Source organism: Saccostrea cucullata, unplaced genomic scaffold (assembly GCF_032062105.1).
Source record: "Saccostrea cucullata isolate Sc308-1 unplaced genomic scaffold, CSIRO_AGI_Scuc_v1 ctg6651, whole genome shotgun sequence".
NCBI lineage: Eukaryota > Metazoa > Mollusca > Bivalvia > Ostreida > Ostreidae > Saccostrea > Saccostrea cuccullata.
Window position 1 is genome coordinate 107,489 of NW_026940560.1, and position 12,862 is coordinate 120,350.

At 32.9% G+C, this 12,862-nt stretch overlaps 1 protein-coding gene across 1 annotated transcript; it reads right to left on the bottom strand.

Moving 5' to 3' along the window:
- Positions 1-11,381: 11,381 nt before the first annotated feature.
- On the bottom strand, positions 11,382-12,563 carry LOC134255611 (uncharacterized). Its single transcript, XM_062738136.1, has one exon. It carries the CDS (start codon positions 12,561-12,563, stop codon positions 11,382-11,384), a length of 1,182 nt encoding a protein of 393 aa, XP_062594120.1.
- Positions 12,564-12,862: the final 299 nt, after the last annotated feature.

Below are 12,862 nucleotides of genomic sequence, written 5' to 3' on the forward strand. Positions count from 1 at the left end.
AAGTAAAGAAGAGTCAAGTGAAACACGACTTTTTTGTAACATCAATGCAATCTATCAATCAATCAATCACTGATGGATATTTCAGCAACCCATGGAAAGTACTGCAGAGGAATTTTAGAAATCAAAAAAGTCACTAAGAGAAGTCATGTGCATTCGTTAAAATTAATATGTACCCGGGGCGACAGAGGAAAACATTCCTATATTTGGGCACCTTCTCCATACTTACCCAAAGGGAAATACCTTGTTAACGAAAGAGTCAACAATGCATTTCTATGCAGCGGAATGTTACCTACTCATTATTCCCAATTCTAAAATGCTGCAGGTCTTGGAATTCTTTCTGTAGAGAAACGAGACACATTTTTCAAAATGTATAAACAATTTGTAAAAGAAGAATATGAGGATTCGTGCACTAATGCTATTTTAGAAGAAGTCGGATTATTCGAAAACCTGGATGGAATAGACATAATAACTGATGCCCGTCATAGATGGAGAAAAAATCACAAGATACCAGTGTTGTTGCTATTGGGGAAAGATCCCATAAAGTACTGAATTGTGCCCATGTCTCGAAAGCAGAGGAACCTGTTTCCCAAAGACATGAGATAGTCGGAACAAGGAAAATTTATAAAGATTTTGACAATATAGACATTTCTGTGAATGTACATACCCACGGCAGGAATATGGCCATCAACAAATTTGTAAGTGAAAGGGTACAGGGTTTTACATGCAATCAAAACAATCTTTGGCATGGCATCAAGAGTGTTAAAAAACCCTTGACTGATATATCAAAAGGACCAAGATATAAGGAAGAAAAAACATGGTCTGAAGTATTGATTGATAAAGAGGAGCCTGTAGCAACACATTTTTACAGGGCGACCAAGCATTGTGATGGTAATTCAGCTACTTTGAGAACTATTATGGATATTGTGGACCATTACCAGAACAGCCACAAACAATGTCACTTCAGTCCTGGGTGTAAACGAGATCCAAATTATGAACCTTCAAAGGTTGTAATTGAAAATCCAGTGGCAGTAAAATTACTCAGAAGTGTTATAATAAATTCAAATCTTTATAAAAATCCAGACCATTTTAATTTAGGAAGAGATACATACTTTGTGAAGAGTTTCAATAATGCATTAAATATTTATCAAGACAAACGAATAGCATTTGGAAGTGAACAATATAAAGTGCGTGCTTTCCTTGGAACTTTGCATTGGAAAGAAAATGTAAACAGAGAACATACTTCTACTTCATTCAAGGCTGACCCAAAGGCCCCTAGAAGACTAAAGGGAAAAAAACTATAAAAAGAAAACATTTAATTTTAGAAATAAAATATGGATGCGCTATATAAGCAAGTGTACTCAAAGCGGAGAAATAAATAATAAAAACATGTGCAGAGTTTTATCTCTATTTTCTGTGTAACACGTGTATGTTCTATGTAGGTATCTATTTATAGCTTCACTCTGTAGTCTTATCAGTTGGAGGTGTGACCAGCTTTAAACTGTCCGTGTGGATATTAAACTAGATCCGGATCCGGTCTTTAAATGATAAAAACTTGCGATTTATCTTAATTTTTTTTGTTATATGACAAATATGGAGATAGCAAACGGTATTTAAGCTCAAAAATCGATATTTCAATACAAAATATATAGGTATGAAGCACACACGGACCTCCAAAACGTCAATAGTTGGATCAATTCTAAGAGCCATGGAGGGGTGACCATCCTTTGCCGACCGGTCACACCAAAAAATAATGAACAAAATATTTTTGGAAAAATTTTCATTTGAAATTTGTAACATTTATGATACTCGGGATTACTTTATTATTTCTTTCGACTACTACCTTAAGTTCTGCAGCATGTACCTTTATGGCCTGTATCTTTTTTTCAGTTCTACATGTACCAGTTGATTTAATACGAAAGAGTAAAATTGTATGTTCAACAAGTGATAAAGATTTAAAACATAATAAGCAACTATTAACAAACAAGTTGATGAAAATGAGTATTTATTTAACAGTCTCTCGAAATATCACAATTTTGCTTGTTCTATAGTTGATACAGAGATTTTTTTCAGCAAGTACAATCTATCATTATTTTGTAGACTGACCCATAAGCAATTATTTACCCGGTGAAATTTCAACAGATTATTATTTCGATTTCTCTGTCATGATAAGAAACACAAAGCCGGTGTGACCGGTAAATACTTATACTCATCTATGGCACCTGATTCTAGATATTTTCGATGTTTGCGTTGGCTTAATCCGAATTTGGATGTAGACCAAGAGCTTGAATATTTTTCCATTATTTACGTATTAAGTATTTAAATTTTTTTCTAGATGCAATAAAGAAAAACTTTGGAATCAATCTTGAAGGATTATACATATGTTGTAAATGTAATCATGTAAGTATGGTGACTTTTCTTCTTTTCTAAGTTAGACTTATATACGAGGGCCGTTCAAAAATTACGCGGACTTGTTGCACAGAGAAATATTTGACGACATAATCGGGCAAAATTTCACAAATATCAAAGAATCTTTACTTATATGATCTTCAAAATTTCATATCAAAATGTTGTAAATTGGTATTAATTTTGAGTGATTTTTCAGGACATACATTAAAGTCACGGCGCAGCAAAATCTTTGACGTCACAAGCATTATAAAAAATATGTGATTGAGCTTTCATTTTCTCAACATTTTCCCTTGAGTACCTGTATAGTTTGAGTTACCTCTTGTACCCAATATCAAAACACCATTTCTTGTGAAGCTTAAAATCTATTAAACAAGAAAAGGATATTCTTTTTTTTTTTTTTTGTTTTAAAACCAAAAACTACTTATGAGATATAGTGTGATATTGGTGACTTTCAATCATGTTCTTTACAGTCAGGATAAAGTTAACTTTTTGTCTATAATCTTCTTCACGTCCTCCCGTGTAGCATTTATACAGAGGTCTAACTGTCTAATATTTCAATTTGCTATTTGTGGGCGAATGTCACGAGTAGCCTAGTTTACTACATGTTTTATTATGCATATTTTGGATCTATGTTGCCGATTTCTCGAGCATTACACATATTTTAACAAAAGTGTGGTGCGCCATCAATTCAGTAAACGTCATTTTCACAGTCGTTTTCACGGGAATTGCATCAGAGAAAAAAATCATTAAATTTCTGTTAGTACTTCAAATATTACGTCCGAAATCTAAATACATAGTAATAGAACAATGAAAAGGTACATTTGAGAAAATTGTTGAAAAATATCGCAAATTTTAGAAAATCAATGAATTAAATTTTTGAATCGGCATGCTTTCGCTTCAATTTTTTGGTAGTGCATCAACGATATCAACATACCGAAAATTTTAGTAGAATTTTTTTGAAATACATAAATTTTTCTTTAAAATACATATTTCTGTGAAATCTTATAACTATTTGACGCTGTAAGAGTAAATAATAGCACTGTCCGCGTAATTTTTGAACGGCCCTCGTATTCTATTCATATATATATATATATATATATATATATATATATATAAAAAGCACTAAAAAACCAACAACACTGTATATCCTAAATGTCGGATCTACCAAGTAGATACAAGGTCACGGATGGAAATTTATATAAAGCACTAAAAATGACCAACGACACGAACAATAAAAATTGTCAAATTTTCGGGACGCCCTGTCCCTTCCTCAGGACAAAGAAAAAAGTTAAAAAGTCATAAGAACAAAGGGAAAAGAGAAACAAAAACAACTAGCACTACTACTAAACTACTAAACACTAGATATTTACATACTTAATTACATGATGAATTGGAAATTTTTAAGAACACTAATAAAGAAAGAAATCCGGACCGCTATGAAATGCGTCCGGTCTATCGGGTATACTCGGGTGAAGTGCGATTTACATAAATGAACGAATTAATTATGCTAATTAATTACGACAATTAGTAAATCGTACATTGTTTCATTCTCTCGAAATGTCGTAATTAATTAGCATAATTAATTCGTTCATTTATGTAAATCGCACTTCACCCGAGTATACCCGATAGACCGGACGCATTTCATAGCGGTCCGGATTTCTTTCTTTATTAGTGTTCTTAAAAATTTCCAATTCATCATGTAATTAAGTATGTAAATATCTAGTGTTTAGTAGTTTAGTAGTAGTGCTAGTTGTTTTTGTTTCTCTTTTCCCTTTGTTCTTTTGACTTTTTAACTTTTTTCTTTGTCCTGAGGAAGGGACAGGGCGTCCCGAAAATTTGACAATTTTTATTGTTCGTGTCGTTGGTCATTTTTAGTGCTTTATATATATATATATATATATATATATATATATATATATATATATATATATATATATATATATATATATATATATACATATATATATATATTTATGTATATATATATATATATTTATGTATATATATATATATATAATTATAAAAGAAAATGCAGTTTCCAAATTTCATTTAACACAAGCGCTTTCTGGATTTCATAATCCGTCTTCAGGTGTACATATTTGAACTGATTGTTTTGCTTAGTAACGTTAACGTTAACTAACGGGAGAGGGCTTACGGACACAAATATTTTGCAAAGTTATACATACATGTAATATAAGCATTGCAAATTGAATCTTACCTTGGGTTTTTGTGTGTGTGTGTGTGTGGGTGGGGGTTTGGGATGGGATGGTCCATGTTCAATTTGCAATCAACGGCTATGCATAAGAAAAAAAATAGTTTGGCTGACAAACCTTCTACTTAACTTCTCCTTGTTCTCAATGAGGTTTAATTAATATTATATGGAAATTAAAAAGTTTTTCGAAAGATATAATATTACAAATAGATTCTCTCAATGACTAAAATCTAAGTCCAGATTTTTTTTCTATTATACATATTTTTTCAAAGTGCGTTAAAAAATGTTGTACATTTTAACGCACTATGAAAAAAAATCAAAGTGCGTTGAGTGTGTCCAAAATCTAAAACTTTGAAAATTTATCAAGTGCGTTGATTTTGTCCCAATTGTAGTGCAATATGAACATTTTTAAAAGTGCGTAATTTTTTCAAAGCGCGATGTCACAGCCGTCCTTTAAAGTTTAAGTGTAGGAGAAGATTTTTCTGACGGTAGGAACATATTACAGAATGACATGCGTGAAGGAAGGCGATCTTTTTGAGATAGCAGTGCTGTACAAAATGAAGTTAGTGTTGTGACTTTGCCGCATTCCCGTTACATAGGTTGTTCTTATATGTATTCCGACAGGGGTCTGATGATTGGGTCTTAGAAGGAGGTGATAAATATTATTTCACGTATAAAATAACAGTTTTGTACACATTTTAATAATTTGTTAAAGCGTTATAATTAAGGAATGTGTTACAGCGCAGGGAGGATAAGGAAGCATAAAAAATATTCTACCTTGACTATATCAGTACTACATGATGACGTCATAGTTCTGTAGGTGAGATGACGTTAATTCTAGAACACAAATTTTCGTAATATTGGTATTTAGAGATGTAATATTACTCTAGAAAATGATTTGAAACGTGTAAACATTGTTAAAAATGAAATGATCTTATTTTGTTATTCTGTATTCTGTAATTTTGATTAAAATCTACCGCCGATGACGTCATATGTATACATCAAGTACATTTGGGAATTGATCATGTCGTGTAAAGAGAATTTGGCTAAGAGGGCATGTACACAAATATGTAAAAGGGATTTTAAAAGCAAATATCGTGAATATTTTGTGAAATTCATACGGAGTTCAGTTCATAAAGCAGACATGCTTATTTTTTTTCGTCGATTATATTCTCTTTCGAAGACAATCAGCTATACACGTATCTCGGTCGGCCTTTCCCCTGTCATTTGTGACAAAAATAATGCAACAGAGCAAAAAAAGCTGTATATTTCAAAACATAATATTTTTATAGATGGAAAGATTGCCTCATAAAATATTTGGAAAATGCTGCTGGAATCCCGAGTTGGGCATAGTTTTACGAAAAATCTCGGTTCATATGTAAAAAATTCAAAACGTCGAGGAAAGTTTCGTATGAATGTGTGGTTAGACATGCACTCTTTTATCTTCATGCAATGAATACGAGGGGTGTTCAAAAAGTTTGCAAACTAATTGAATGACTTCCATCCAAGAAACAATATTTGATTTTAATGTTGATTATGTTTTAAATTAATCCTCCCCGATTTTAATGCACATCAACCACCGTTCTGCGCATGCGCGAATCACGTGATATTGGCGGTCACGTAACCCCCTCCGTAGCGTTCTGTTACAAAAGTTAAAAGATTTTTCCGAGTTTTATATTTCTTACCGTGTGAGTTAATTTTTATGACAAAAACAGTTAATTTGTCAGAAATGGTCATATCTCGGCAACAGAATGGGTGGATAATAACATCCTTTCCAAAAATAAGCATGGGGACCATTAAAACACAAATCTTCTGTCTCAGGAAAAACCTTTATTCAAGGTGGATAGAGAATTGGTGCATCTTTTTTATTATAACTAATATGTTTAAAATCTAATGTAAACGATATTGTAGGTATTTTATACTTATATCATTTTTCAAATATTCAATTATTTTTCAAAGTGCTAATTAGAGGTCTTTGATAGCAAATTGCTTAATTAAAAATACATATCTTTTCAAACTTGCTTTCACTGGGCAAGATGACAAGTATCATTTTTAACCATCAGCCTCCCTTCACTTAAACGAATAATCCAATCATTAATTGAATTTATAGGAACTCATTTATCTCAATAAACTGTGTACAAATTATTAGATGAAACTGTAGAGGGATTTCTAAGATATTACAATAATTAGGTTGTACAGTCGTTTGTTGAACGAGTTGGACTAACACAACCATTTTTCGTCACAAGTGGCCTAAATAGTGACGTAATTTTCACATTTTGATGTCACAAACAAGGAGAGAAACTTTATTCAACATATGCTATTTATAAACCTTGTGTATGGCTATGTGTGTACCGAATTTCATTCTTATCTGAATTGTGGTTTTGTAGATATAAAGATAGTCTGCGAAGTTTTGATCACCCCTCGTAATAAAAGCTTACGCTTAGCAGCGGTTTTAGAAAATTATCAAGTTTAATTTTCTTTAAGAAATTTAACCACCCCCCTCCAAAAAAGACTTAATATATGCTATTCCAACATACCCGCGAATGTATATAACATTTTTGAAGAAGCTTTCCCATTATATCACAAATATAATATTTTTATCCATATGCTCAGTAGAAACTGCTAGCTGAATCGAGTCAAATACGGCCATATTTCACCGGAGACAGTTACTTTGCCCCCCCCCCTCCCGCCAACACAGTTATATTCTTTCGCGTGCAATCATTCTGCATATTAAGAACGTCGGATTCGAAATTCAGAGAGGCCAGTTGCTAAGCAAATATAAACAGTTTCGCTAAAGCCAAAACCTCCGGACAACATCTGCATTTTGTTCCTTTGAATCCAGAGGAGTTAGATAATTTAATCTGAGGAGAAAAATTCACGAAATATGTAACAAAGATTATCAACACATGTGTAAGTATTACGGATGGCAATCGATTACAGAATTGCCAATCGGTTAACCGCAAGACGTTCCGACCGATTAACCAGTTAGTCGTATCGAGATGATCATTTAGACATATTTTCATATACATATGATGACCGTCAAGCGAAAACCACCCTTAAGTCAAAATTTTGACATTTTGAGTTGTTTAGTGATCCTGATAGACACTTTTATCCTTTGTCAAATGATATTTAACATGTTTTTGTTCATAGACTAAATATTAATGATATTTTTCAAATAAAAAATACAAATTCTCCCTCATGACGCTGTGATTTATCGGAAAACGTCGATTACTTTGTTCTCACATTTCCATGTTTGTGTTATAAAACACGCACAAGAAAAATCACCTTGGACAACAAATTACATTAAATAAGTGATTTTGATTTAATAATTTTGTAATTGTTCCTTTTCATGAGCGATATTTTAAGCATTTTAGAAGAAAAATCAGGTTTTAATTACCCCCCCCCCTTAACATAGAAACACGAGATCACGAGATGTTTTGTTTCTTTTGAATACAACCATTGGTGTCAGTTTATTTTTCTTTTTAGGGGAGGATGTCTATTGTGCATTCAATCCCTTTATTTGTTAATATTGTCTATGCTCGTAAAATCTAGGCGGAAAACTCGGATTCATCTAAACCAAGATACTTTAAGCCCCCCCCCCCCCCCCCAATACACAGTTCAGATCAGATAGATGGTTTGAATACTTTTTTGTTTCAGAAGTTTTTTTCGTCTTTGTGATTGAACAATTTAAAAAATTTCATGATCATGGTATGTCGAGTCGACATATGAATGAAAGTAACTGTTGCTAATTGATAATACGTAGATGTATGTTGTCGATATCTAAATTTAGAGGACCACAGAAAAACTTTCCTGTTTTCCTGAAATTATGTCTGCTAATAAGGGACATTCTGATAACAAACGGCCCTATCATATTCCTGAAGAGATTGATTGTATACCGTTTCATGTTCCTCTTGAGAATTTTTTTACTCATATGGAGACGCCAATGCTTTCTAGTGGAGAAAAACTTTGTCCTATACTCGGCGCTCAGGGCCATTGAGCAGGTAGGGATCTTTTTTGAGCCAGCGCCTACTGCGGCTTGGGAACTCAAGGGCCGGTCTCCATGTCCCGCGGTGGGATTCGAACCCGCGACGAGAGTGAGAGAGCATATTGTTTCACACATGAATTAAATCAAGGCGTTCGTCAAAAATACTTTCTGTTCTTCTTTTTTTTTTCCCAAATGAATTTATTCTTTTTTGGAGCAGTTTGAAGAACAGATTCGATTGCATATTTCTATTAATCTCGAAAGAATGGCCTATGCAAGAGCTTTATCAAAGTAATTGTCCTCTCTGACCCTACATAAAAAATGCATATAATGCATATACACATTGCTGAAATATAATTTATATCCAGTGAAACTTTGAATTTGGCACTGAACTTCCAGTAATTGGAAGGACCCCACCCCCTTTCTTATGTTCCAAAAATGTGCATTTGTCGCGCCTCGTGGTGGAAAGCAAGTTCACAAATCAATCAACTTCTCTCCGTCTCTACATATTTTACTTATTATTACCAGCATCCACCACCTTTTATCAATGTACAGGACTTGCATAGGAAGTAAAATTTTTGATAGCAAGTCTTCATGATGATTAAATATCTCTTTCAGGAAAAGAGTGATTTGAAAATAATTGACAATGTATTTTACCTGCTTGATTGTAGCCAAGAATTTTACTAAAATTAAGACAATTACATGCATAACCTTATAATTACCTACATGCGTATTTGTTACAGCTTTGTTATTTGCAGGGTGGCTAGGTCCATATTATTTTGATGAAAAAAATGACCAGGATGAAAATTTCCTCACAGGATAAAATTTTTAAAACGTAAAATTTAGAGGCAGGAGTAATGCTCCTTTCTCTTTTGTTTTGAACATATTTTATTGTCAAGCAAAAGGATAAGAAACAAGTTCTAACAACTTACTAGTTCTTCTCCTTAAAAAAAACCCACATAATTGTCATGCAAAATAGTAACAAAAACGTGTACAAATAAGATTCAATAATATATCTAGCTAAATCTACAGGATTCATTTATAAATTTATGAACAGCGGCAAAAATGTCACTGTTTACTTCGATTGAGAGATTTTCATTGCCCCATAGCAGTAGGTGTACATCTATGATTTTTAAATCAAGTCGAAAAAGATAGTCAAAAAGATTACTTCGAGCATTACAGTATTTTTTACAAACAAAGAAAAAATGATAGGCATCTTCGTGTTTACCACAAGAGCAGTAGGGATTATCAATAATATTACGTTTGAATAAGTCTTGGTTCAAAACACAGTTATGCCTTAATTTAGTATGAATAATGTTGGTAATACGTTTACCAAACAAAAAATATGATGGTGCTTTAGGATTATTATCACTTATAATCTTACGAAAAGAATTGACTGAGATGGCTTCCCTTGTATCTATATTCAGTAAATTCCATTTTTTAACTGCATCAGGTACAAAAGATTTGTTAAATATTTCTAACCTGCCCCTTGGGATAGTTAATTGATCCTTATTTCGTGTATTGTATCTTGATGTGTGTTCTCGTTTCTTTGGGACTATATCTTGTATATATTCCGGTACATTACAATTATTAATTTTGAACATTGTAATCATTTTAGATTGGTAACGACGGTTTTTCAAAGGTACCCATCCTGTTTCAAAATAGAGTGATTCTCTTGAAGCTAATATAGGAAGACCAGTAACTATTCTAGCAGCCATTAATTGTACTTTTTCAAGTTTTTCTACATCAGATAAAGAGCAACCATCCCAGACAATTGAAGCATATTCAAGTGTAGGTCTTACAAATGTTGTATACAAAAGAGAAAGATTTTTCCTACCGATTGAAAATTTCAACTTCTTCAATAACCCCAATTTCTTATAAGCATTATTAACAATACCATCTATATATTCAGACCAGTTGAGATTTTGTGACAACAATATACCCAAATGGCGATGCACCGATACAAACTCCAGTGCATTACCTGGAAAATACAAGTTAGGTAAAACAGGTCTATGTTTAAAAGAAAAAAATACAACCTTTGTTTTTGCTGGATTAAATCTTAAAAGCCATGTACTCGACCATTTATCTAAAACATCAAGATCGTGGTTTAACCTGTATTCTATATCTAGTACATTATATGATGCATGTTGCAGTGAATTGTCATCAGCAAATAGTCTACACATTGTAAGCATATTTTCAGCAACATCATTAATATATATCAAAAATAAAAGAGGACCTAGAACTGAGCCTTGAGGCACACCTGCATATATATTGAGGTTGGATGATAGCAGATCTTTATACATAACTTTTTGTGATCTATTTCTCAAGTAACTTGTAAACCACAGTAAAAGATCACCAGATATTCCGTACGTTTGTAATTTGAAAAGAAGACCCTTGTACCATACTCTGTCGAATGCTTTAGATAGATCGCAAAAAACCATACAACACGATTTGCCTTCGTCTATACTTTGCACAATACTATGATAAGTTTCTAGAAGTTGGTACACTGTAGAGTGACCAGGTAAAAAACCCGCCTGATATCGATAAAATAAATTGTTATAATGAAAATAATTATACACGTGTTTGAAAATAATTCTCTCCATAATTTTGCTAACGCAGCTTAACAACGACACAGGCCTATAGTTAGACACTAAAGACGGATCATCCTTTTTAAAGAGAGGTAATACATGAGCTACTTTCCACATGGACGGGAAAACATTCTCTGACAGTGATTTATTAAATAACATAGTCAATGGTTTTGAAACAGTAGAAACAGTATTTTTAAGCATTTTGTGACTGATGCAGTCGGGACCTGGCTTTATTAACAGGAATTATTGAAATAATGTCAACTACCTCTTGTTCATCAATTATGATATTACTAAGATTATCACTACATGAAGAGTAGATTTGTGGTAGACTATGATTTTTATCATCAATACACGAGATGGATGAAAAATAACTGTTGAGTGCTTCAATTTTATCTTGATCAGAAAAGGCTAAGCTATTTTTCCCATTATCGGTAGTAATTTGTAATGGAGGGATATCATTGGATGATTTAACATTAAATGCGTCCTTCATTAGTTTCCAATACAATTTGTTGTTGTTTTTGTTTGCGTCTACTCGATGCATTTCTATACTGTCATAGTAATTAGCTATAGCGTATTTTTTCATGTTATTGAACGTATTCCGAACTTTTTTGAATTCAGCCCAATCCGAATCTTTCTTCGTTCTTAATGCCTTATTTCGTAATCTATTTCTAAGTCTTAGCGTTTTACGCAGAATGGAGTCCATCCAAGGTTTATCTCGTGGACGAATAGTAATTGTTTTTTCACAGAAAGATTGTCTAACACAAGAGAGAAATTTATTTGAAAAATTGTCAGTAGCCGCGTCTATATTGTCGGCATCATTGATATATTTATCCCAATCACAATTTTGTATTAAGGAATTTAATCTGTCAAAGTCACCACTCTTATAATCCCATACTTTTCTTTCGTAAGCGCGATTGTAATTTATATTTGAGGCTAGTGCAATATAAGTTGCTTTGTGATCACTAAAAGCTGGGTCAATTTCAAGGACACCCGAATCATGTACCTGAATATCAGCTGAAGTGAAAACTGGGTCAAGAAGCGTGCGTGTATTGTTAGAAATTCTCGTTGGTACGTGGATGTTATTGACAAGATTGGAATTTGAAACTATTTCTCGTATTATGTGTGTTTGAGGAGTATTTAACAGATCTACATTTATATCACCAACAATTATGATTTTACTCGATGATTCTCCTACTTTATCTAAACTCCATGAAAGTTTAGTCCAGAAACTGGCATCAGCGTTTGGAGGTCGATAAATACAGCAGAGATAGTATTTACAGGTACGGTTTTCGATTTCTAACCAAATACACTCTAAATTTGCAGGTTCATATTCTTGGCGTCTTGTTACATGTATCTGATTTGAAAAATATATCATAACACCTCCCCCAAAACAATTTCTATCTTTTCGTATTATATTACTAAAACCATCTAATAATAGATTATCATTCGATATGGTATGGTTTCTCTTTTAAGCACGCGTTTCGTGCACCTGGCGTGGCATTCGATCATTTTTATATACATGTATATAGATACATGTATGAAATGTGAAGCATTGTCACATGTACACTTTAAAATAATAACCCTGATTTCGCCTATAGAATCTAAGAAGTTTCCTTGACACGTTCGCGATCGGGAACAATGACCAAAATATACGATCCTCGCACATTAATTCTC